Below are 27,614 nucleotides of genomic sequence, written 5' to 3'. Positions count from 1 at the left end.
TTGATTTCAGCTATTTTAACTATGTTAAACTTGTGATTCAGTGACTAGCAGAACATGAGTTCATGCAAAGAACGGGATCACCAGCCAATGAGGCAATGACCCACCACTGGTGCTCATCCTTTTGGATTAGAAAAATATTGGGAGGCATTGCTGCTCCCAATGTACCTTGGAATCCAATCTACCTTCAGTCACTCATAACTATTATATACTGTCTTTATAATATTTTTCATCTTATCGTACCCATTACGTATAAATTATATGATTGAAGAAACAAGAACAATTAATGGGTCTTACATATTTCAGAAAACCCGGGCCCTTTTTTTTTTTCCCCCCTAAGATTAAAAGGTTGTCTCAGATGCGATTCTTTATGATGAAAACCAATTTTCAGCATGTTCATGTAATTAAAATGTTCCTGAGTCTAAACATGCTTTTAGATGACTATCTTTTTGCCATTGGCCATTGCTCAGTTCTTCAGAATGACTGGTTCTGGTATCAAATGTTTTAGAGGTCTTATCTTGGTGTTTTGGGCATTTTTTTCTTTGAAATATGGTTTTTTACCTGCAACCATGTATCATTTTTAAACAGGATTGAGAGAGGTAAAAAGAAAAGAAAAGAAAAAGTTAAACTGTATTTTGTTCATCTACTCCCTATAGTAAAAGACCTACTTAAAATCTTATCTTGTATGTGTCTCTTTGCTCTGTTTTTTTTCAACACAAATGATTTGATTTTGAGCCTGAATTTGGTGCAGAAATGGGCCTCAATTTATACCTACGATCTGGGTTCTGGCCAAAATCTTAACAGAGCTGGTTGATTAATAAGGAATAAGCTTTGACCCTAGGAAAATGTAATTGTAAACATAAACAGCAAGAACCCCAAATTGACGGAGCTAATCCACTAATCTAATTAAACACTCCAAGTGTCACAAAACTCCAGTAAGATTCCTTAGATAAAGCCAGAGGCAATTTAAGGACCAACCATGCCATGTTTGCTTTTTTCATCTATAATGTAATATAAGTAACGTAACTTTAAATGCAATAAACACTTTCTGTGTCCGAGTCTTGAGTCTTTCCAAAGCTTCAAAACCTTCTCACGGCTCTTCTTTCCGTCCTTTCTTTCTCCTCCTCTGTTCTGCTCTGTTCTTGGATCTCTGCTTCTTCCGCTTTTTGAGGTATTGTCTCCGATCTTTCCATCCCCCTCATGTGGAAAATGACCCAGCCTGTCACCCCATCTCCTTTGCCATTTTCAATCAATACATTAAACATCAAATAGATATATAAACTACCAATAGATCGAGCTTCGAAAGCCACGCTCACTTTCATCTTCCATTTGTCAAGAACAAGACTAAAACTCCCAATCTTGTTCAAGAAACCCCATTAATGGCTAGAAAGGTACTCTTTTGCCTGTTTCTTACTCTTCTATCTTCTTCCATTTCAGCCCAAAATGTCTCATATGGAGACATTAACTGGTGGTGCAATCAAACGCCCTTTGCTGATGACTGCAAGTACTTCATGAGTAGACACTTCTCTGTTTCTTTCAAACCCAAAGACAAATCTGAGTTCTTAAAGATGGCAGTTCAAGCGGCTTTGGATGAAACCCTTCTCTGCCAGAACCACACGGTCACACTTGGACCGCCCAAGTGTGGCGGCTCTGACGGAGCTAGCATGGAAGACGGTGTTAAGACGGCATGGGCAACTTGCCTGGATCTCTACGAGATCACGGTATCCCAACTCAACCGCACCATCAATCTTGCAGGGAAGATTTCTGGTTTTGATGCACAGACATGGCTGAGCACTGCACTTACAAATCTCGAGACATGCCGGGCTGGGTTTGCAGAGATAGGGATCAACAATGACACTCTGCCGGCGCGGTGGTACAATGTGTCTAATTTGATCAGCAATACATTGGCCATTAATAAAGCTTCGACTCCAGAAGATAATGAAGCTAATCATGAATTCCCCCACTGGGTGTCAGGAAATGATCGAAAGCTCTTGCAGTCGAGACGTTTGGCTAGAGCAAGAGCAAATTTTGTGGTTGCAAAAGATGGGTCTGGGAATTTTCGCTCCATCAATGATGCTCTGAAGATGGCAGTAAGAAGTAGGAGAGGAACCAGGAGAACTGTGGTTTATGTGAAGCAAGGAGTTTATTGGGAGAACTTTGAGATCGATGCTACCATGACCAATATCATGATCGTTGGGGATGGAATGCGGAAAACCATTATCAGTGGAAGCAGGAGTGTTGGAGGAAGCACCACCACCTTCACATCTGCAACAGTTGGTAAGCATGAAACCCTAATCTTCCTGCAAATTTTCATTTTCTTTAAACAATTTCACTTCTCCATAGCTGATAGAACAAGCTTACTCAAATTCTCTAGCCTATCCCATACTATGGCCCAATTTTAATTCATGCATCAAATTAGACACGGCAGAGGAGGCATCGAATTCGAAGGATCGATGCTCGTCCTCCGCCGCATCTGTGAGAGTGCAGCAGCAAAGATCGCACGTGCGTATTGCTCACCGTACAGTGGTCCCCCACTTTTGTACAACCGTACATTATGCCAAGTGGCTATTGAGCATCGGATTGATGGGGCTTCCGCTTCCACTATACGGCAATAGTCGCCGTGGAGACTATTGCGGTGCGCGCACTCAGATTCATGTGCTAACAATGATGATAATCGTGGAAGCAATTGGGCCTTAAAGATGCTTTGGTGGAAGCGTGTGGGATTAGCATCCATGATCCATCATTATCTTTCGCTCGTGGGAGCCCACACAAGCCCAAATGCCCAATGATCCCTTTCACCCAATGGATCGATGATTTTAAATACCTCATGAGTTTTACCAACTCCAACTCAACCCAAAAGACACAATAAAAATTAAAAAAGGGGTCATGTGAAATGTCTTAAATAGCCTCTATATGATGAATTGTGGTTTGGTTAATCATTTTTTGTTGTTTTTGGGACCACTGTTAGGAGTCATGGGTGAAGGATTTATTGCACGAGGCATCACGATCCGAAACACGGCTGGACCACAAAGCCAAGCGGTTGCATTAAGGTCCGGTTCGGATCACTCTGCTTACTATCGGTGTGCGTTTGAAGGATATCAAGACACCCTTTATGTTCATTCCCAGAGACAATTCTACAAAGAATGCTACATCTATGGCACAATCGATTTCATCTTTGGCAATGCAGCAGTAGTCTTCCAGAATTGTGTAATCTGTGTAAGAAAACCGATTCACGGTCAGGCCAATGTAATCACGGCCCAAGGACGGATAGACCCAAACCAAAACACCGGGATTTCGATCTACAAATCATTGGTGAAGGCAGCTCCCGACTTACGTCCCTTTCTGAGATACTACAAGACATTCTTGGGTCGACCATGGAAGCAATACTCTCAAACCGTGTATCTCGAAACCTATCTGGATAAGTTGGTTCACCCAAAGGGTTGGACCACATGGGGTGGAAACTTTGCCTTGAATACATTATACTATGGAGAGTACAGGAACTACGGGCCGGGTTCTTCGACTAAAAGGCGAGTGAGATGGCGTGGGTACCATGTAATAACAAACCCAAGGGAAGCAGCAAGGTTCACTGTGTCAAACTTCATTGCTGGAAGGTCATGGTTGCCTTCAACTGGTGTGCCTTACGACGACGGCCTTTGAACTCTGATCATCATTAGCCATTCATTTGCTCTAATTAAGGGCCAAAACAATTACTTACAGAATAGATTCCAAATTAATTGGAGTTAGCAGCAATTACCATCACCATATCATTGATGGTCTAATTAAGTAATTGATGATGGTTCACCATTAACTGAACCCCCAAACTTGTCCGAGTTATCCCTCTGATTTTTGTTTTTCGGTTCCTGGTTATGCCTATCCTCTTGTAAAATCTTGTTAAATAACATATGGAACAGTTGTTTATTATTATTATTATTAGTGTTTTTGATAGTATAGCATATGGAAGAGTTAATAAAATTTGACAGGTGATCAATCTAAACAATGATATACTATCTTACCATCACTAGTTGTGATGTTTTGACTCACACTTCGACACTTTCGAGTCCACTTTATGCTGGATGATTTGATTTTCAAATATACTATCGATAATCAACAAACATAGAAAATACATCCTTAGATATCCTTAAAAACTAAAAATTGGAGATTATATTATGAATCTAGATCATTACCTTTTAGAGACAATACATTATGCAACTCATTTGTTACTTCACCAAAAATACAAAAGAGTCCCACATTTGAGATCAGTTTGTCATTGGTCAATAATATAGTAAAGAAAAGTGAAGGCTTCTAGACATGGTTTAAAGTATCTCACGATACGATACATACTGATACATATTCATATTAGATACAGTTGAAACAATACACACTCATACATTTATTTATTTTTAAAGACATACTGAATTACATCAAAATGTATTGGTCCTTACAATGCAATACTTGATACTAGACAATACTACTCCTAAAATCACCTAATATTTGATGCAAGTACTTAGACCTTGCTTCTTCTCTTTTTCTGGGGGGTGCCAATACTTGGGGTGGCCGTTGGGTGGGTTGTGACAATCCCAAGATGACCCAGAAAAAAGCCATAACTTTACTTAAGGCTACGGTTTAGATTTAGGCCAGGCCCAGGCCCAGGCCAAGAAAAGCGACGGTTTGAAAAGACTAAGCAAAGCCCACGGTTTAAGCCATAACCCAGCCAACATGAATGTGATTCTTTGTGTTCCTCTCTCACGGGACTGATTTTCTTGGGATCCAAACTCCGAACATCTTACCTTGATAAGTCACAATCCCTTGCCCGCTTTGAATAAGATTGTTGTTTACCTCGACAAGGCACAAAAATTTCATTACTTTTCAAGTTAAATGATAAATAAGTAATAAAATGAAAGCATAAATTAATGAAGGACTAATGAGAAGTTGCTATGGATTTGAAGGATTTTGCTTGGGAGCAGTGCCTACGTGGCACTGCTCCAAGCAGCTAACGCTTTAGATTAAAAGTTGAGTGACTGATTCAATAATAACCATAGATTTAAGGCACATGCGGGAAATTGAATTTTAAGTGAGAGCAATGCCGGTTTTTTAGCTTCGAATCGAACCATGCGACCGGTCCGTTTGAAACTTTCGAACCAAGCTGCTCTGAAATCCTCTTTGTATACCCTAATTTTTGCAATCCTCCGCTGCCGCCTCCAAGCAAAATCTGTTTCTGCCTCCCGTTCTGCAAGCAATTCAAAGTAAAGCCTCCAAACCTTCTGCTTTCTTTTTCTCTCAAACTGAACCATTGTATCCTAACATGGCCAACCACTACTCTTCGATCAGGTCAGTTTTTTTTCTTCTTTTTTCCAATTTTCTGCAACATATTGATCTGCAAATCTGCATCTCCTTCTAGTTGCAAATCTGCAACTCCTAGATCCAACAATGGAACTACTCCATCGGATCGAACCCTCTGCAAACTAGACAAACGCTACACCAAGAAGGACTTTTCTTGCAGTCTGAAAGATGAACTAGTTGAGCGATGGAAGGAGAAGAGTGATTGACTCGATAACCAGAAAGGAAGCAATGCATCTTAAGTTTGGAAAAACCATAAACTTCCGAAGTCTCAAACGAAAACTTTAATTCTGCTCCGTTCTATTCCCCACTCTCATTATAGTTTTGGGAAAGAAAAAAATCAACTCCAAAATCCATCTTCGTTTTTAGTTGAACCCGAGTTGCAGAGAAACGAAACGGTTTTCCAGCGACTCTTTTTTTTTTTCTTCTTTCCTTCCTCTGTGTTAGTAGTTTTCCGGCGACTCTTTCTTTCTTTCTTTTTCCTTCCTCTGTGTTAGTAATTTTCCGGCGACTCTATTTTTTTTCCGTCCCAAGTAAATTCCTTCTTCCTCCATGTTCGTAGTTTTCCGGCGACTCTGCATTTGGTTCCAAACGAACCAGTCGCATGGTTCGAGTTGAAGCTATAAAACCGGCATTGCTCTCACTTAAATTCGATTTTCTGCATATGCCTTAAATCTATGGTTAGTGTTTAATCAATCACTCAACTTTCAATCTTGAGCGTTAGCTGCTTGGAGCAGTGCCACGTAGGCACTGCTCCCAAGCAAAATCCGGATTTGAAATATTGGTCACAATATCCGCCAGCTGCCACGCGGACAATTGAAGAAGACGATGATCGAGCGTAGACTGAGAGACAATTTCTACCCAAATTAAGATTTGTAATTATCGAGTGTCCATCTATGATTGGATATTTGAATACGGGAAGTACTAAACATCTGTCATTCAGATCTTATTATCTTTCCAATCATTTATAAATCACAAGTCGTGTTGTGACTTGTGAGTTGTGACTCGTGGGCGGCTAGCTAACCTCAACTGGGTGCATCAGGTTTGAAATGTCTTCATCATCTGTAATTGACCAAACCAAATGTATGGAATGGATGTTGAGGGACGCGGAAAGTATCAAATGACAACTCATTCTTATCTTTATTAAATGAGAGCGGGTACTTAGTTTTTATTATCTTTGATTTAATTTTATTCAAGATAAACATCACACATATAAAATCTAAGCTCTGCATGTATATAATTATATAAATATTTAGGTCAACGTTATATGTTAGATCTCCGCATAAGACTCAAAATGTTGGAATATTAACTTGGTAAATTATTTAATAATATCACTTAGAGCTTTTTATATGTGGGTCCTCTTAATAGATCATAAACTAACACATTTAGTGGCCATTAAGTATATTCAAAAACCCCGAGGGGTGGTTCAGTTGACAAAGACCAACGCTTCCACATAGGAGGTCAGAGTTCGAATCCCCTCGGGGCCAGGATAAATTATATAAATTATAGGCGAAGCCCCGCCTATATAAATAAATTATATAAAAGCGCCTTGAGGATGTAATCATGGTGCGCCCAAGTTGGCCAGGAAGAACCTCATTCAAAAATATATATATATATATTATTAAAATTTAAAAAAAAAAAAGTATATTCAAATTTCAAATATGAAGAGACCAAAATGTATCAGGTTATTTTATTGTTTATTATTATTTTTTTTGAATATATATATATATATATATATATATATATATATATATATATTATTTTAACCATATAATTAACGCCTAATAACTTGCTATCTAGCTCTTTTTTAAAACTATAAATTAACACAATCTATCAAATAACATGAGGGGCAATTTGGTCCCTTGACATTTGAAATTTGAATATATTTAACAGCGGCTAACGGTGTTAGTCTGTTTGGGACCGACACGTAATATATTGCATTAAGGGACCCAACATTAGTTTATTTTTGTACTTTTTTTCACAGCAAGGGTGTAAGACATGAAATTCAACATCTCTAATAGTTGTGTTTAACTACTGCTGGAATAACTAATTAAAGCTCGCCCTCCGCTCTTTATTTATCCTCTACTCAAAATACTATGAGTTTGGATTTATAACATTAAGGAAAATAATGAAATATATAATTTGACATCCTACTATACGAAGTTTAGATTCTCTAACCGTTAGAGTAGATGTATGTGCTTCCTGATGTTTTTTTAACCACGAGAAAAAACTCCCAATGAATCACACATGAGTTTTACCCTTACTTTATAGTGAAGAGACATCAGGGAGGACATTCCTCTTCCTAACAGAGAGTTGGTTTGAAGTCCACCATAGATATGGTGTTCTATGGTGGAGGCCCCATCCTCTTGAGATGTGAGACCCACAAGTGCAAACTTGATGACTGATGTCTCAATTTTATGTATATTGTGGTGTAGTTCTCTCTTCTCTTCCCACAGCTCAGGGTGACACCATAATACATCCAAACTGTATAACCGTTAACAATAAATTTGAAATTACTATCGCTTTCTCTCTAATATACGTGCGCTGCATAACCGGAATTTACGTTAATGCAACCGACAGTGATACAGACAGCGAAAACCAAATGCGTCTATCAGTTTGGTGCCGTCCCCTGAAAGTCCAGAAGTCAAATAAAGAAAACAAAGCTTTTGTCCGCCTTCTGTGTTACAACTTGGAATACAAATGATAAACTAGCTTAGGGTAAGCATCTATGACTCTTCATAACTTTCATCGAAGCTCCTCGAAGAGAATGAGTCTACAGCTACAGGAAAATTAAACCTTGGCACGTTTTCTCGCATTTGTTTATTCTTCAATCTTCATCTCTTTATATATATATATATATAAGGTCTCCCTCCTCCCTCATTCCAATTCAAAGACCTAGCCATCAATGGCGATCATGAGAACCACCACCCTTGCCATATTCCTCACATTCATCTTCTTCTTCTCTTTTTTTTACTCTTCCAAAGCTAACATAGATTTGTTCTGTGGCAAAACCCCATACCCTGAAGTCTGCAAATCCTCCATGAACAATGGCCTTCACCCTTACAAACCTAAAGTCAAATCAGATTTCAAGCAAATGGCAATACATGCTGCTCTCGAGCATACCCTGCGAGCCCAGAAACTCACTGAATCCCTTGGATCAAAGTGTCGAAATGAGAAGGAGAAAGCTGCATGGGCTGATTGTGTGGATCTTCACACACACACCATCAATCAACTCAACAACACCGTTAACCCTTACAGCGGCTGCACTGACTTGGATAAACAGACATGGTTGAGTACTGCCCTTACTAACCTTGAAACTTGTAAAGAAGGCTTCCACGAGCTTAATGTCTCTGATTACGTTCTTCCTCTCATGTCCAACGACGCTTCTAAGATGATTTCAAATTCCTTGGCTGTTAACAAGGTTGAACAACCCCAAGAACAAACTAATCAAGGTGGCTTCCCAACTTGGGTATCCCCAGGTGATCGGAAGCTTTTGGCTACAAGATCTACTTCTATAAAGGCTAACCTCGTCGTGGCACAAGATGGGTCTTCGAGGTATCGCACCATACAAGCTGCACTCGATGCTGCAGCGAAGATGAACAAAGGAGGTAAGAGGTTCGTGATTTATGTGAAAAGAGGTGTTTACAGGGAGAACCTTGACATTGGAAGCAAAATGAAGAACATCATGCTCGTTGGAGATGGCCTCAAATACACCATTATCACTGGCAGCAGAAGCGTTGGTGGAGGTTCCACCACCTTTAGATCTGCAACACTTGGTAAGGCAACCATTAGCTCTCACATTATTTGCTCCTTTCTTGGATAGTACTTGTTAGGGTTAGGGTTTTGGCACAAAGTTTACTTAAAGAATTATGTCTTGAAAATCTAGTTTTGAATACTTAGAATTTGCTTCAAGCTAGTGTTTACAAACAAAACTAGGTTAATTGTACAGTTAATTGGATTCTCTCATAAAACCCATTACACCATTGCATTATAAACAATTTGATGATTTACATTAGAATATAAGTTGGGCATAACTCAAATACCTCAATAGAACTTGCATATTTGTTGAACCTAGACAAGTTCTCCTACTTAATTTTTCTTATATATGTACAATGTTATGATTCCCAGGTGTGGTCGGAGAAGGATTTATTGCTCGTGGAATTACAATCCGTAATACTGCGGGTGCTCAAAATTATCAAGCAGTAGCTCTTCGCTCCGGTGCTGATAAATCCGTCTTCTATCTGTGTAGCTTTGAAGGTTATCAAGACACTCTCTATGTTCACTCACAGCGCCAATTCTACAGAGATTGTTACATTATGGGCACAGTGGATTTCATCTTTGGTAATGCAGCTGTAGTGTTGCAGAATTGCATGATCTATGCAAGGAGACCCATAATGGGCCAGGAGAATACAATAACGGCCCAAGGCAGAACCGACCCAAACCAAAACACTGGAATTTCAATTCATAACTCCAGAATCATGGCTGGTTCAGACCTGGCTCGAGTGCAAAAACATGTTAGGTCATATTTGGGTCGACCATGGAAGGAGTACTCTAGAACTGTTTACATGCAATGCTATCTTGGGTCATTGATTGATCCTGCTGGTTGGCTCGAATGGAATGGTAATTTTGCTCTCAGTACGTTATACTATGGAGAGTATAAGAACTTTGGACCGGGTTCATCTACTGCTAGAAGAGTAAGGTGGCGTGGCTACCATGTCATCAGACAAGCGGCTGTAGCATTACAGTTCACAGTGGGGAGATTTATAAGTGGTAATTCTTGGTTACCAAGCACTGGCGTGCCTTACACATCAGGGCTTTGAGCCTTTCGATTTTGATCAAGTCTCCAGATGACATTTCTGCATGAGATGTGGTCTATGCAGTGGACGGCCCTGATTTGTCGATTAGGCTGACTAAACTTAAATTTATTGTATGGTTTAATTCTTTTATTTTATGTCTGTGATTTGTTGTGACATTCTAATAAGTGGATTTGTTAGTGTGTAGAAGACCACATTATTGTGGGTTGCACGTTTTAGTAGCGAAAAAAAAAAAAAAATCAAATTGATGATATTGCTACTCTTTTTTTTTCTTTGTTTTTTCATTATTCAATTCCCTAATAGTGTCTTTAATTTATTAGATATCCTCAAGTTAAATTTAGATACTTTACATAAAAAATGGATATTTCTATTTCCATGCATACATTAATATTTTTTTTGGGGGTAAGAATGCATATATTAATGTCCACATATAAATTCTAATTAACTCAGCCATTGATTTTTTTTTTGTCGAACACTCAGCCATTGATGAGAGAACCAAGTCGGAATTCTCTACCCATATAGCGAGAAAAATTTTAAATTCAATAGTTAGATTTATGACATGTGTTCACTCAAAAACTAAAATTCTATTTTTTAAAATAAATTAAAAATATAAGAATTTATTATCAAATATTATATATGAGTTCTAGATCCTTTATTTACATTGAGAGAATTTATCAATTCACATTAATGAATTTTTAAAATGTTTCTAATCTCAAAGTAAGAATTTAACTATATGAATTGAAAATTTCTTCACCATGCGAATATAAAACCCACAATCCTGATATACTCCTCATTTAAAAATGATACATAAAACAATTATAAACCCTAAACAGAGCACGGATCTTACACCCCCACACCATTAACATTGTTGATAAATAATCCATACGGCAACGTCTATACAGAAATTTCTTGCCCAAAAATTTATTATTACAATACATGAATTTTAGGTTATCGGAAGCAGAGTCAACAGAAAAAAAAAAACTAGTATGTATCTTTCTCTGCCTTAGCCTTAAGCTGTGTTTGGTTGTCTGGAAAAGAAAAATAATTCATCAGTTATAGCGTAGATTCTTCCCAAGATCTTAGAAAAAATTGAAAAGAGCGTCAGGACCAGGCCGTTTTGGTGGAAATCCAGAATCCATGGGAAGTGGACGAGAAAGCTCACGTGTAATGTGCGGGCTTCTGCAGGCCCACTAACCAAGAGATTCGTTCCTCCCATAACGAACACCAGCACCTCATCGGATAAATTCTTCAGATTGTGGGTGGGACCCACACTTTATTGTCCACTTGTTTTAGGAACTTTAATTACACGTGTCAACAGTTTACTTCACTTTCTCTGCATGTACTTGACACGTCAACTCCTAAATTAAGCGGTCGGTCGGTAATAACGCCCCTTCTCAGGAGAGGATTCAGGCGTCACCGTTTCGGTCTCACTCCATATCCAACAACACGAGGAGAGGAGAGGAGAGGCCACCAGTTCTGTTGTGAGCTCTGGTTCTTCAGTTGCTGGATTTTTCAATCTCCGGTGCTTGGGGGTTGTAGTTTAATCTGAAATTCCAAATGGCTAAACTTTGTGCAGCTGAGAAATCGCCTTTATTGCTGCTACTGTTCCTTCTATTGCTCTCCACCATTTTAGGCTGTGGAGCTGCTCGAAAAGAGAGATGGGATCCAATCATCAGAATGCCCACGAAGAAAGAAGATTTGGGAGTAGAAGAGAATCAAAATGTAACGAGATGGGCTGTCCTCGTTGCTGGTTCTTCTGGTTTCGGGAACTACCGGCACCAGGTATTTATATCATGCATCACTACTTCTTCTTGCCTCTTCCTTCCTTGTATCTAAATTTGTTGTTGCATTTGCAGTCAGACGTATGTCATGCGTATCAGTTGTTAAAGAAAGGAGGAATTAAGGAGGAAAACATCGTAGTCTTTATGTTCGATGATATCGCCAGCAACCAGTTGAACCCCAAACCTGGAGTCATCATCAACCATCCTCAAGGCCCTAATGTTTATGCCGGCGTGCCTAAGGTCGATTTGCGTGCCTCTCTCTCTCTGTTTGGTCTTGTTCTAAGTCTGGGTTCGGGTTCATAACTTCATATTGATGGTGTTTGCATATTATTTCAGGATTACACTGGGAAACAAGTTACTGCTGAAAATCTCTATGCAGTACTCCTTGGACTGAAGAATGCAGTGAAAGGTGGAAGTGGGAAGGTCATCGATAGCAAACCTAATGATCGGATCTTTATATACTACTCAGATCATGGAGGCCCAGGAGTGCTTGGTTAGTATTTATTTATTTATTAATTAATTAATATTTGTTTGTTTTGCCTAACTAGTTTTTTATGTTGAGATAATAAGCATAATAGCATATGTTTAGAACTTATTAATTAATGGGTAGGATTACTTAAAAGAATAGAGTTAGAGATTAATTACATCTCATACTGTCAATATTTTCCTAGCTGCTATTTAATCTAATCTTTTAAATACAAAACATAACATCATTCCTTTGAGATAGAGGTAATACAATCTAGACAACGAGGTCTCTATAGAAACATTGGAGGAATAATTGTGGATATACAACAAAGCTAGTTCCAAAATAAAGCCACTTTCTACCATTTCAAATCCTTAATTTTATTGCAAGAACTCTCATTCATCCAAATAAAGTATCAAAGACAAAGTTAACTAAAGGTTCAAATTCATCATAACAAGATTTTCTGAATGGTTTCCTTTATCTCTGTTTTTGCTTTGCTAAATGATGTATATTAGGGTCCAATGTTTACTTAAGGACTTGCGATTTCTTTTCAGGAATGCCAAATCTGCCTTTCCTATATGCTGCTGATTTCATTGAGGTCTTAAAGAAGAAACACGCAGCAGGAGGTTACAAAGAGATGGTGAGGGAAATGTTCTTTCCAGTTGGAGAGTTTCAATATCGAATGAAATTTTTTTCTTACTAGAAAACTGTCATTTTCCTAAAAAATTTGGGTTTGGGGGGTGTGGCTTCATACAGGTTATTTATATTGAAGCATGTGAGGCTGGAAGTATTTTTCAAGGTTTGATGCCAGAAAACCTAAATATTTATGTTACAACAGCATCGAATGCTGAGGAAAGCAGTTATGGGACCTATTGTCCTGGGATGCAACCTCCTCCTCCTTCTGGATATATTACTTGCTTAGCAGATTTGTATAGTGTTGCATGGATGGAAGACAGGTAAATCAAATATGTTACTTTAATAGAAAATAATTAATTGAATTTCAGGTGATTCTTGGGATTGATAATTTCTTTCTGCTTCCCAACCCCCCCCCCTTCTCTTAGGAATTCTTAAGTTTATTCCTGTTATTAGTTACATTTTATTATTTCTCTAGATAAAACATTTTCGGTTTATGCTGGCTAAAGGCTATGGGAATGTACTCCATCGCAGCTCTTACAAGGTTTTGGTTTTATCTTATAAGTAACAGTTTGAAAGAGTGTCTCACTCTTTTCTGGACCTGCCATAGGGGGAAAGAAGGATTTTTGAAGTTTCTTTGGCTACAATTGAAGGAAAGTTTAGCATATGATTTTCTATATATATAAATAAGGTGGATTATGAAATGCTGATTTGGTGATTGGATGGTCTTGACAAACCCTGCTTGAGTGGATACCAAAACACATGATACTCTCTATCTGCCTTCATTTTCTCAGCCGATGGTGCTGGGATCAACACTAACATGGAGTTGTCATTGGATATTACATATCTTGAATGTCATCTTGGTCTAGTTGTGAACAGGACATAATACTTGAGTGACATTCTAGTGTTGTTACCTGTCAAGGGGATGAAATAGTATTCAGGTTTGAGATTGGAATAATTTCGAAAAGTATGGGGGTATTTTGATTGTACTAGGTTGGGAGGATGCGAAGTCACTTGTAAAGCCAGTTGATAATGAGGTATTTGCTTCATGTTGGTTGTGATGTAGAAGTAGGAAGCAGCTTATAAGAATTGTAGCTCTCTTCGGAAAAACACATTATTGGTTAGGATTAAGACATGATCAATTCATAGGGATCAAACTATTATTTAAATGCATAACTGCTTATTTATAGAAGGGATGAAGTAAATTTTGCTTCCATATTCGAATTTGACTTGACGTACTTGGAGTAGGCCTAATTTTGAGACTTAACCAAGAGAGCTTGTTATAAAAAAGAATAAAATGACCATGGATGGATCATCCCCTCTGATATCTGTATGTAATTCTTCCTAGTTTTCTAATATTTATGATATAAACATCTAACAAACTGTGTATATCTTGATTTGTGATTTGAGTATAAACTATTTCGTTTATAACCAACAGAATATCTTATAGAAAGAAGGAAATGATCCATGGATGGATCAACCCTCGGATATCAGCATATAATTCTTCCTAATTTTCTGATGTTTAGGATATAAACATTTAACAAACTGTGAGTATCTTGACTTGTGATTAGAGTTTGAATTATTTTGTTTTCTTTCATTGTGAGTTTTGATGCAGTCAGGTCCACAATCTCAAGACAGAAACAATTAAACAACAATATCAAGTGGTATGATATACGCTTCCAATTTTCGCCCTTTAATTCCATGAATGGTTATTATAAATCAAGGTCATGGGTATAGGACTGGAAACAGCCTCTGGGAACCAAGCTTCGTGCACTTATCTCTTCTTTCTTTCTCTTTTTTTTGGTTCTTCTAATATGTATCTATCACAACATCTGAAATCTTCATCTAAATTATTTTTTATTTATTATTTTTTAATAGGTAAAAGATCGGACTTCCAATTACAACACTTACAATGCTGGGTCTCATGTGATGGAGTATGGAAACAAAAGCATCAAAGCAGAGAAGCTTTATCTGTATCAAGGTTTCAACCCTGCCAGTGCTAATGTCTCTAAAAATGAACTTTATGTGAATGCCCATATGGAAGTTGTCAACCAAAGAGATGCAGATCTTCTCTTCTTATGGCATAGGGTGAGCACAAGTATATACTTTTCTTCTACCTTTGCAACTACCAAGTGACCAAGTATTGGGAAAAAACACATAACTTTCTATGGAGCCTCTGTAGACTAGGAGTTTTAACTTCTTTGTTTTATTGATGTATACATCAGAAAATTGAAAGCGAATCTGTGAAGGATAAGTTTTATGCGACCCTCTTGACGATGTCTACCTGTTTTGTAGTACAAAAAAACCAAGGAAGGATCCAATAAGGAAGAAATTCTCAAGCAACTCACAGAGACCATGATGCATAGAAAACATCTTGATGGTAGCATAGAGTTGATTGGAGGGCTTCTCTTTGGGCCAGGAAAAGGTTCCTCTGTGCTTGGTGCGGTGAGACCGTCAGGTGAACCGTTGGTTGATGATTGGGGGTGTTTGAAAGCAATGGTAAGTAATCTCTGTCTAACTCCTGCTGCCATATTGAAGGATATGTAATTTTCTAAGTACTGTGGGACAAGTGACAAAAAAACATGGAGGCAGGGCAAGAAGTCTGCTTCAAAATGACCACAATTTTGATGGCTGAGAGTAACTTAGAATGTGATCTATCTTTCTTTTAGCCCCATCTAGGGTATATGCTGAACACCTTGTTTAGCAACAAGGCTTCTCCAACATTAAATGGATATTGGTGGGGTTCTGTTTGGCTGTTTTGGATCATCTGCCAGCTCTGAATTGGTATTATAGAATCCAGATAGCTTGCTTTATCATCTTAAACGGCTCTCATCTATTATCCATTTATTAATCTGGTTATTCAGTTTGACTAGTAAAGTTCATCACACAAATGTAAGGTTAGTCCATTGAGACTTAGTGGTCATGGGTTGATTGTGTGCGGAAATACTCATCTCCGTGAAGGATAGGCAGGGGCAAGGATGTGGTGGTTCCTAAGGTCCCTCTCCAGGCTGTGCAGTGGTGGGAGGCTCATGCATCAGGCACCTCTTTTTGTTTCATCACACAACTGACCTCTTTAAATATATGAATGTCACCAACAGGTGCGATCGTTTGAGACCCATTGTGGATCATTGACTCAATATGGGATGAAGCACATGCGAGCATTTGCAAACTTGTGCAACAGAGGAATCTCACAGGAAGCAATGGAGGAAGCCTGCATGGCGGCATGTAACAGTAAGAACTTACTGGGGACATGGACTCCTGCTAGCCGAGGTTATAGTGCTTAATTACGGTTAAAGTAATTGTTATGAGTAGACTTTGATGTTATAAGTCTTAGTGAGGTTTCTTTTTTTCTGTGGGGTCTTTGGTAATATACTTTCTCTCAATGGAATATGGATGTTGGTCAATGTAGCTAGCCTCTTTTGTGTATCATAATAAAATCAGCCCCTTTCCCTTTAAATATTTCAAAAATTGCAGCAACCCCCAACATCAACTAAAGTCTGATCTTCTTCTAAATGACATAAGATTGAAAAGACTTCCCAACTGGAAGTCTGAAACCTATGCTGCCCACTACTTAGTTGAATACTTGAATTAGGTAATAGTTTAATACAGTGAGGGCAAATACTTTGACAACAATCCACCAAAAGAAACCTTTTATGGGCAGTATATGACTAACTTCATCAGCAAGCTTCTCGCATTCTTAGTTTTATTATACAAACAAGCATAAATACACACCAATTTGAACCCAACACCACCAGCACCAGCACCACCACCACCACAGGGGGGGAAGCATTGGCATTATTACATTAATAACAAGTAGAAACCCTAGCTAGATTTATTGTTACGAAGAACCTTGATTTGCTTCGTTCTTTCTATGAGGAGCCATAATAGTGCTGACAAACTAGGGGATTAATTAGATATATGGTTTTATTCCCATCTCTGACTGCATGATCTCCTCAAAAGCTTTCATCTCTGAAGGAAGTAAACCCAGTGTTAGGATCTTGGTCTTACTATCTTTTCTCTGGGCATGGACAAGTACTACTTCCCTCTGCGGACAAGCATTTGCAATTTGTTTGGGACTCCCCCAACCAAAATCAATCTCATAGGTAAAGAATCCAGACCATTGGTTGCCTATAAATGCTCCATCCTGTACTAGGGTTCTTCTTATTGCTTCCATGTTGTCCTTCATCATTTGAATGTATTCCAAATACATATTAGGTGCAGATCGAATGTGGTCCAATTTAAGTGCCTTGTTGATCAAATCGACTGAGAAGGAGAGTGGGTTTTCATATAATTCTCCTGCACTGCATTCACAATTTGTCAACAAAGCGGCATTTCCGAAGTAGCGTTTTGGAAAAGATTGACCCATTCGGTGCCGTCCATCAACAACGATTTGAAGCTTTGATGGCTTAGAAGGCTCCATTTTGAGGGCCTTGGACCTTGCACGCCATACAATTGCCATGATCAATACAAAATCTGTTGCGATCTTTATGGTTCCATCCTCCATCGCAATTTTCCTCAGTTGCATCAGTTTTCCGACATCAAAAGCAAAGGATTTGAATACAGAATTCTCATCTTGACGTAAAATGGGAATTAGCGTTGAGTCATTTCGGCTCATTGTAGAAATATTGTCGTCGTGATTATATTCAATTTTAAAGGGTTGTCTTGGCTTCAATATAGTTCTATCTAAGGATGGAAGACGAGTTAAGCAGGAGCCTCTTGCAATTTCAGCCCACGACCATAAAAATTCCTTAAGGGAGGTTCCATCGCCCATGCAATGGTTGAATGCTAATCCAATAATGAAACCTCCACAACGGAACCTCGTCACCTGGATGACATGCAATTAACTACATCTTAGAATGGCTCTTCACATAAGGTTATTAGCATCTGATGTGAGATTGTTACTTACTTCTTCTGCATGCCTTGATTCCATGTGGAACCTCAAAACGTATATCTAAATGAAAGTAAATAATTAGTCCATAGATTACCTGTACTGTAAGCAATGGCATATCAAGAGGGTTCTTTGATTCATTGCAAACATGAACAAGCTGTTTGTGTACTGCGAGATTAGGGACTGTAAAATCACCCAAATCACGAAGATCACAATTCGCGACTGCTTGGACAAATGGTACACCTTCTCCTGTGCACTGCACCATGAATTTCCCATCCGTGTTCTGTACAAGGCTCCCTGCAAATGGATAGAAATGAACCAGAGCCTTAGCCAAAGCTTGTTTGATTGTTTCAAAGGGATTATCTGTCCTCCGCGTCCCATCCATCTGGAAGGGAAGTAAAATATGAATAGGACCCATAAGAATCTCATCTATAGGAGACAAATAATAAAGCCCATCATAAGTCTCCATTGTTGGACGAACAACTTCAGGCTTAGACTTCGTTGTTGTAAGTGCTTCTACTACTCCAGTTCCATGTGAACCTTCCATTGAGTGTGCCCTCCAACCTGCACATATATAGGGGCTTGGTATGAGCTAACTTTGGTGGCTTAATCTATCAATTTTAGTAGTTATTTGCACAAGTAAAGGTCTGCATTACCTTTGTATCTGGACGAATGGCGAATGGTGACTTGAGTACTGGGCACTGTCACACTATCATACAATCGGAGTGAAGGGCGCTTGAAAGCCTTTGAAGAGACGAAACTAGTTGAGACAAGTCGAGTAACTATGGTTCCAACCATTGTTTTCTTTAGGTGTTCTCCTAGCCTCAGAGAAGAGCAAGCCTACGATGGATAAAGAAAGTCTCACAGTGTTCCAACACATTACCAACAACAAATTTATAAGTGCATGTTTGGTTACTTGAATCCAGGGATTTGAAATGAAATAAGATTTTAATCTCCAGATTCATGGTTCAAAAAATTAACTGTTTGGTTAGCCTCAAATCTATCGAAGTTTATAGAATTCAGTTGGGTTACTTCGCATGAATCCGCAAATTTCATTAATTTTATATTTATAGTGGAATCCATGGATTTCACCCAATACCCAAGAGTGGCGTAATTCATTTATGTTTTAGGCAAAAAGGTGAAATCCCTGGATTTCATGATTCTAGTGATGTTTTATAACCAAACAGGTATAAATTTTCAATTCATGAATCTAGGAATTTGAAATCTCTTGATTTAGCTAACCAAACAAACCCTAAATGCATCTAATTAGGAGAGGCTATACTTAGGCTAGTTGTTTACTGGAGTTGAGAACTTCTACCCTGACAAGTAGATGATTGTGCTCCCCTCATACCCCTCTACCATACATTTACCCCCGCCGCGGGGGGTGGGGAAGAACCTCGATCCGGGCTCAACTATTAGGCACCTCATGGTAAATGCATAGACCCCTATGGGTGGCCTTAACAATAATATGGGATGTTAGCACCTCATGGAAAATAAATGCATAAACAGCGATATGGGTGGCCTTAACAATAATATGGGATGTTAGCACCTCATGGCAAATAATATGTGTGGCCTTAACAATAATATGGGATGTTAGCACCTCGTGGAAATTAAATGCATAGACAATGATATGGGTGGCCTTAACAATGATATGGGATGTTAGCACCTAATGGCAAATAATATGGGTGGCCTTACCAATAATATGGGATGTTAGCACCTCATGGCAAATAAATGCATAGACAGGGATATGGGTGGCCTTAACAATAATATGAGATGTTAGCACTTCCTGGCAATGCACATACAGGGATATGGGTGACCTTAACAATGATATGGGATGTTAGCACCTCATGGCAAATAATATGGGTGGCATTAATGCCAAATAGTCGGCATAACGGTTTATTTCGCGCACCATGTGGGAGATAATACAAGAGCTAAATTCACCACAACCCTCTTTCAAAACACCCAACGCATATCAAGGAAGTTGAAGAACAGTAGTTAGAATCAGCTGCACCACATGCATGAAGTCGGTTAGTGTCCAGCGGGATTGCGGTCATCTACAATAAGTTACTGTGGGCGGGAATGGAAAGTTACTTTTCTTTTAAATATATGAAACAGAATAATAATAATAATAATATAATAAAATGAATACGGGATTTTTGAGATGGAAGTAATCTATTTTCCCATTCAAGTATTCCTAATTAAGCATTTCCCTGATCTGATTTTTTATAAAATTTTTTAATTAAGCATTTCCTAAATTTCTTTGAGGAAAAAGACTCTTTTGTGTCTGTGAGGTGGGCAAATTTCGAGCTAGAAACTTTTGTACACTTAGATTTTGATGGTATTTTTCTTATGCAGTCTTAACTCAATGATTTTTATTTAGAGATTGAGTTGATACTTTGACCTTAAGTTACAGTTGTAGAAATCATGTTGGTGTATACTTATTGTCTTGTCCAAACCTTATTTGGTTCAAGGTGATAATTTCTAGCACAACATTGGTGATGAGAGAGTGTCTATTGCGTTGCATTGCTAAAGGTTATGGCTCGTTTGATCTTGAGTTTGATTGCCTCTCCCTCATAAAGGCTATTAACATCCAAGTAAACATCCCTATGCCTTTGAGAATTGTGATTGATGATATTATTCATGACCCACCTCAAAGTGTCTCGTGCCTCCCTCTAGAATGATCAGTGCAGTGGTTATGCATCCTTAGACGAAATAATGCTCTCTCAACATCGCCTTATCAAATAAAACTAACTAACCTATTTCCATCCTTTGATTATCAAGGTCTTCTAACTCAGATATTCCAAATCTCTTACAGGAGTTGATTTTTAATTTTTTTTTGCCAAATTACAAGAGTTGATTTATTAGGTTATGGTTGATTTATTAAGTTATCACATAGAGATTATTTATAGAGAAACCTAAAATCATAACCTCAATATAATTACAATTTTAACCATAATAGTAATTAATTCAATACTGTTTCAATTACAAATATAACTCAATTATAATTATACGAACCACAAAATACAAAACATCCAATGCTATAAAGCCCAATTATAACTATACGGACCCACGAAAAACAAAATATCCAAACCCACTCTGAGTTTTAATTTTTTACCAACAAATATCACGTTAACAATGTTTAAGAATCCACGGTCATGAAAAATATGCATGATTTTTTAACCAAAGAAATCATTATTGAAAAACAAAAACTTTCACTTGAAATAGATGACATTTTATCATGCATGGAACGTGTGTAATGGGAAATCAAAAATAAGAAAAACTCAGAACTGCGTATTGGATGAAGCACATGCGAGCATTTGCAAACTTGTGCAACAGAAGAATCTCACATGAAGCAATGGAGGAAGCCTGCATGGCGGCATGTAACAGTAATAACTTACTGGGGACATGGACTCCTGCTAGCCGAGGTTATACTGCTTAATTAGGGTTAAAGTAATTGTTATGAGTAGACTTTGATGTTAAAAGTCTTAGTGAGGTTTCTTTTTTTCTGTGGGGTCTTTGAATTGTAACATACTTTCTCTCAATGGAATATGGATGTTGGTCAATGTAGCTAGCCTCTTTTGTGTATCATAATAACATCAGCCCCTTTCCCTTTAAATATTTCAAAAATTGCAGCAACCCCCAACATCAACTAAAGTCTGATCTTCTTCTAAATGACATAAGATTGAAAAGACTTCACAACTGAAGTCTGAAACCTTTGCTGCCCACTACTTAAGTTGAATACTCGAATTAGGTAATAGTTTAATACAGTGAGGGCAAATACTTTGACAACAATCCACCAAAAGAAACCTTTTATGGGCAGTATATGACTAACTTCATCAGCAAGCTTCTCGCATTCTGAGTTTTATTATACAAACAAGCATAAATACACACCGATTTGAACCCACCAGCTAGCACCAGCACCAGCACCACCACAGGGGGGGGGGGGGGAAGCATTGGCATTATTACATTAATAACAAGTAGAAACCCTAGCTAGATTTATTGTTATGAAGAACCGTTGAATTTGCTTCGTTCTTTCTATGAGAAGAGCCATAAATAAGTGCTGACAAACTAGGGGATTAATTAGATATATGGTTTTATTCCCATCTCTGACTGCATGATCTCCTCAAAAGCTTTCATCTCTGAAGGAAGAAAACCCAGTGTTAGGATCTTGTTCTTACTATCTTTTCTCTGGGCATGGACAACTACTACTTCCCTCTGAGGACAAGCATTTGCAATTTGGTGGAGACTCCCCCAACCAAAATCAATATCATAGGAAAAGAATCTAGACCATTGGTTGCCTACAAATGCACCATCCAGTAGTAGGGTTCTCACTATTGCTTCCATGTTGTCCTTCATCGATTGAATGTGTTCCAAATAGATATTAGGTGCAGATTGAATGTGGTCCAATTTAAGTGCCCTGTTGATCAAATCAACCGCGAACGATAGTGGGTTTTCATATAATTCTCCTGCACTGCATTCACAATTTGTCAACAAAGTGGCATTTCCGAAGTAGCGTTTTGGAAAAGATTGACCCATTCGGTGTCGTCCATCAACAGCGATTAGAAGCTTTGATGGCTTAGAAGGCTCCATTTTGAGGGCCTTGGACCTTGCACGCCATACAATTGCCATGATCAATACAAAATCTGAAGCGAACTTTATGGTTCCATCCTCCATCGCAATTTTCCTCAGTTGCATCAGTTTTCCGACATCAAAAGCAAAGGATTTGAATACAGAATTCTCATCTTGAGGTAAACTGGGAATTAGCGTTGAGTCATTTCGGCTCAATGTAGAAATATTGTCATGATTATATTCAATTTTAAAGGGTTGTCTTGGCTTCAATAGAGATCTATCCAAGGATGGAAGAAGAGTTAAGCAAGAGCCTCTTGCAATCTCAGCCCATGACTCCATAAATTCCATAATTGAGACTCCATCACTCATGCAATGGTTGATTGCTAATCCAATAACGAAACCTCCACAATGGAACCTCGTCACCTAAATGACATGAAATTAACTACATCTTAGAATGGCTTATATATAGCTCTTCACATAAGGTTATTAGCATCTGATGTGAGATTGTCACTTACTTCTGCCTTGATTCCATGTGGAACCTCAACACGTATAACTAAATGAAAGTAAATAATTAGTCCATAGATTACCTGTACTGTAAGCAATGGCATATCAAGAAGGTTCTTTGATTCACTGCAAACATGAACAAGCTGTCTGTGTATTGCGAGATTAGGGACTGTAAAATCACCCAAATCACGAAGATCACAATTCCCGACTGCTTCAACAAATGATACACCTTCTCCTGTGCAATGCACCATGAATTTCCCATCTGGGTACTGTACAAGTCTCCCTACAAATGGATAGAAATGAACCAAAGCCTTAGCCAAAGCTTGTTTGATTATTTCACTGGGGTTCTCTGTCCTCTGCGTCCCATCCATCTGGAAGCAAAATAAAATATGAATAGGACACATAAGAAACTCATCTATAGGAGACAAATAATAAAGCCCATCATAAGTCTCCATTGTTGGACGAACAACATCAGGCTTAGACTTTGTTATTATAAGTGCTTCTACTACTCCAGTTCCATGTGAAGCTTCCATTGTTGAGTGTGCCCTCCAACCTGCACATATATAGGGGCTTGGTATGAGCTAACTTTGGTGGCTTAATCTATCAAATTTAGTAGTTATTTGCACAAGTAAAGGTCTGCATTACCTTTGTATCTGGACGAATGGCGAATGGTGACTTGAGTACTGGGCACTGTCACACCATCATACAATTGGAGTGAAGGGTGCTTGAAAGCCTTTGAAGAGACGAAACTAGTTGAGACAAGTCGAGTAACTATGGTCCCAAGTTCCCAACCATTGTTTTCTTTAGGTGATCTCCTAGCCTTATAGAAGAGCAAGCCAACGATGGATAAAGAAAGTCTCATGGTGTTCCAACACATTACCAAGAGCAAATTTAGAAATACATCTAACTAGCAGAGGCTATATTGAGGTTCGCTCTTCACTGGAGTTGAGAACTACCTTGACAGGTAGAGATTGTGCTCCTCTTCTACCCCTCTACCACACATTTACCTTTGCCGCCGGGGTGGAGGGGGGGGGAAGCACCTCAATCCGGGCTCAACTGTTAGGCACCTCATGGTAAATGCATAGACAGGGATATGGGTGGTCTAAACAATAACATGGGATGTTAGCACCTCGATCCGGGGTCAATTGTTAGGCACCTCATGGTAAATGCATAGACAGGGATATGGGTGTCTTAAGCAATAACATGGGATGTTAGCGCCTCGATCCGGGCTCAACTGTTAGGCACCTCATGGTAAATGCATATACAAAGATATGGGTGCCCTAAGCAATAACATGGGATGTTAGCACCTCGATCCATGCTCAACTGTTAGGCACCTCATGGTAAATGCATATACAAAGATATGGGTGCCCTAAGCAATAACATGGGATGTTAGCACCTCGATCCATGTTCAACTGTTAGGCACCTCATGGTAAATGCATAGACAAGGATATGGGTGCCCTAAGCAATAACATGGTATGTTAGCATCTTGATCCGGTCTCAACTGTTAGGCACCTCATGGTAAATGCATATACATGGATATAGATGCCTTGAGCAATATATAACATGGTATGTTAGCACCTCGATTCGGGCTCAACTGTTAGGCACCTCATGGTAAATGCATGACAGGGATATGGGTGGCCTAAACAATAACATGTGATGTTAATACCTCGATCCGGGCTCAATTGTTAAGCCCCTCATGATAAATGCATAGACAAGGATATGAGTGGCCTAAGCAATAACATGTGATGTTAGCACCTCAATCGGGGTTGAACTGTTAGGCACCGTCCCTCATGCATGGAGTTGGTTTGAAGTTTGAACATCAACACGCGGAGCACGTACCACATCTCCGAGCCTCGCTCAACCCACACTTGACCCCAAATAGGTCACAAAGGACATTCGGTGATGAAGTTGTTCAACCTGCAACTGCGAAGACAATTAATTAATATTAATATGCCTCCTAGACTAGTAACTAGGTGAAGGATTTATTTTCTCTTCTGATTCTATGTATGCTAGTGCAGCTAGAGCTTTTGCAGCAACAAGTAATTAAGACTGCTGCTGCGTCATTTGACGTTCATGTGATGTGGCCAAGCCGCCACTGCACTTAAGAGATAACCAAAAGTCCAAAACCCTATCAGCATCGCAGACTGTCTACACTTACACTTGTGGTTCCATTCCATAATTCCATTGATGATGATGATGAAGAAGACAGAAGACCATCATCCTGCGAAAGATCTGACGACGGTCAATGTCATGATGTTGGGCCAAGAGGCCGGGCTGAGTCCATTTCTATCCATTTGCAGGGAGAGTCGGAGACAAACAAAACGATCGAGAGTACATGTTGATGTTATTAACCGTCTGGACTTTCTTATCACAGAAGAGTTATTTAACTATTTATAGACGATGGATGACGTACGCTTAGCTTAACTAACTAACTAACTCAGTTATCTGGTTCAAGGGGATAACTTCTAGCATAGCATTGGTGATGAGAGAGTGTCTACTACGTTGCATTGCTAAATGTTATGACTCGTTTGATCTTGAATTTGATTGCCCCTCTCTCATAAAGGCTATTAACATCCAAGTAAACATCCCTATGACTTTAAGAATTGTGATTGAGGATATTATTCATGACCTACCTCCCTCGCAGTGTCTCGTGCCTCCCTCTGGAATGATCAGTGCAGTGGTTAGGCATCCTTAGACAAAATAGTGGTCTAGGATTGCTTGTTGTGAGTCACCACCTCCCACATATCCTTCACATTCAATCAAGGTTGTCACTAAAATGCAATAGTCAAAGTGCATGGGGGCTTAATTATCGTCTCGTCGTTGATACTCTATTAAGAATCGTTTATTTTATTGTTTGCCCTCGTACACCAAGGAAAAATAATGGATATGCTAATTCCCTGGCTAAGACGGAAGGCAGTCTCCTTATCTTTTTTTGTGGTAAAAAGGCAATTTCCTTATCGAATAGAACTAACTAACCTATTTCCATACCTTGATTATTGAGGTCTTCTAACTTAGATATTTTACCATTGGTTGCTACGGAATGAAAAGTTGGTTATCTCCAACCCTCACAAAATAAATACATAGCATATGATATTTTAACACTTTCACACTTTCTTGCATACATATCATTTAATTACATGTGGCAATAAATTTGCATAGATTTTTTTTTGTTGTTTTTTTATTTCCTTTTTTCTTGCATATATGTTTAATTGAATAAAATGTCCTGCTTTATAGGTTATGGGGAAAAAAAATACGTTATTTGAAGATCCAGACCCAAATATTTGGAGTGACAACTATGCTGAAAATATACAAAAAATAGTGGGATTTTTTCATGTCTCACTTTTGTTTAATCAAACTGCAACTCTTCATTCAATGGGCTTCAGTTTCAGTTTCAGTTTCAGTCATGTGCTTAAAGGAGTGATAGCAAGACACAGATAAATCCTAGTGACCGCGTAAAACATAAAGAAAATAGTGAGAATTCTTCATGTCTCACTTCTGTTTAATCAAGCTGCAGCTTTTCACGCAATGAGTTTCAATTTCATTTCTGTGCTAAAATTAAATATTTTTTTCCATTGATTTCCTTCAATATTTCAAATTTCTCCCTCTTAATTTTCATCATCTTTTTCTATAAACTTCAACGTTGAGAGAGAAAACTGAAAATTAAGTCGCTGAATGATTGACTTTGAGTTTTAAAATTTTACAAACAAATATCACGTTAACAGTGTTTATGAATCCACAGTTCATGAAAAATGCATGATTTTTTTTTTTTTAAAAAAAATCATAATTGAAAAACTAAAAACTTTCACATGAATTAGACATTTCATCATGGAACTCATAATGGGAGATAAAAAAAAATATAAGAAAAACACGGAACTGGATTGGGATTATCTCTACTTTGCCAGATCTACACGGAATGGGAGAGCAATACTAGAACAACTGTTTAAGAAATTCTTTTCCATTTTTCATCCTACTCCATGGTAGATTGCATTGAATATCCATCTTTTTGCTGAGACATGAGGACTTATACACAATAAGCAACAGCATAAGATATGGTTCAAGATTCAAACAGAGGGATCTGCAGAAGCACCATTTGGATTAAAATGCCGCTGGAATTTTGAATCCAAATTGGGAAAGATTCCTGAAGGAAGAGTGGAGACTGCTACCAACAAAGATTGCTGGCATCCGTGCGTATGCGGTGAAATTCAGATGAGTGGTGCGCGAAAGCTGGCCTGGATGCATGAACCTCGTCTCAAAAAAAAAAAAAAATATCTTTGCTGGTTGAGTGTCTGATCATATTTTTAAGTCCATGGTCATTCCAAGTACAAAAAGAACTAGAGACATATAATTCAAGAAAGAAACTATTAACAACCAAAGAAATATAAAGAGTTTCTCCCAAAAATCAAGAAATGTTACTTGAAGAAAAAGAAACTGCATTAAAAAACGTTAATAAAAATCACGCATATAAAAGATAAATTTTATTCCAAATTCTAATATTAACTATTCTTAACAAGTTCACTTATGCATAGGCCATTCAACTTCTATGGTCAATACATGATGATTGAAAAATATCTCGTACATTTGCACGTGACCCTTTTACTAGTTCATAAAAAAACTAGAATTTGTAGTCA

The 27,614-nt window shown here is 38.4% G+C and overlaps 4 protein-coding genes and 1 pseudogene across 4 annotated transcripts; 3 read left to right on the top strand and 2 right to left on the bottom strand.

Annotated features, from left to right (window-relative positions):
• The first annotated feature begins 1,014 nt into the window (after nucleotides 1-1,014).
• LOC149013881 (pectinesterase-like) lies at nucleotides 1,015-3,986 on the top strand. The gene is made up of 2 exons (XM_089159994.1): nucleotides 1,015-2,274; nucleotides 2,966-3,986. The coding sequence occupies exons 1-2, from the start codon at nucleotides 1,377-1,379 to the stop codon at nucleotides 3,652-3,654; spliced, it is 1,587 nt and encodes a 528-aa protein (XP_089016120.1). The 5' UTR covers nucleotides 1,015-1,376; the 3' UTR covers nucleotides 3,655-3,986.
• Nucleotides 3,987-8,228: 4,242 nt separating this feature from the next.
• LOC149013880 (pectinesterase 2-like) lies at nucleotides 8,229-10,595 on the top strand. Its single transcript, XM_089158264.1, has 2 exons — nucleotides 8,229-9,110; nucleotides 9,463-10,595. The coding sequence occupies exons 1-2, from the start codon at nucleotides 8,240-8,242 to the stop codon at nucleotides 10,152-10,154; spliced, it is 1,563 nt and encodes a 520-aa protein (XP_089014390.1). The 5' UTR covers nucleotides 8,229-8,239; the 3' UTR covers nucleotides 10,155-10,595.
• A 976-nt stretch (nucleotides 10,596-11,571) lies between these two features.
• LOC149013879 (vacuolar-processing enzyme-like) lies at nucleotides 11,572-16,412 on the top strand. Its single transcript, XM_089159231.1, has 9 exons — nucleotides 11,572-11,930; nucleotides 12,005-12,169; nucleotides 12,266-12,422; nucleotides 12,947-13,032; nucleotides 13,149-13,348; nucleotides 14,641-14,689; nucleotides 14,904-15,113; nucleotides 15,321-15,524; nucleotides 16,124-16,412. Exons 1-9 carry the CDS (start codon nucleotides 11,706-11,708, stop codon nucleotides 16,307-16,309), a joined length of 1,482 nt encoding a protein of 493 aa, XP_089015357.1. The 5' UTR covers nucleotides 11,572-11,705; the 3' UTR covers nucleotides 16,310-16,412.
• A 523-nt stretch (nucleotides 16,413-16,935) lies between these two features.
• On the bottom strand, nucleotides 16,936-18,460 carry LOC149013878 (omega-hydroxypalmitate O-feruloyl transferase-like). The gene is made up of 2 exons (XM_089157754.1): nucleotides 18,011-18,460; nucleotides 16,936-17,850 (listed from the first exon to the last, which is right to left on the bottom strand). Exons 1-2 carry the CDS (start codon nucleotides 18,458-18,460, stop codon nucleotides 16,936-16,938), a joined length of 1,365 nt encoding a protein of 454 aa, XP_089013880.1.
• Nucleotides 18,461-21,993: 3,533 nt separating this feature from the next.
• On the bottom strand, nucleotides 21,994-23,519 carry LOC149013877 (omega-hydroxypalmitate O-feruloyl transferase pseudogene; annotated as a pseudogene).
• Between the last annotated feature and the right edge of the window lie 4,095 nt (nucleotides 23,520-27,614).

This window comes from Hakea prostrata, chromosome 6 (genome assembly GCF_041222555.1).
Source record: "Hakea prostrata isolate BN-2017 chromosome 6, UWA_Hpros_2, whole genome shotgun sequence".
In the NCBI taxonomy this organism is placed as follows: Eukaryota; Viridiplantae; Streptophyta; class Magnoliopsida; order Proteales; family Proteaceae; genus Hakea; species Hakea prostrata.
This window is presented reverse-complemented; position numbering and strand designations above follow the sequence as displayed.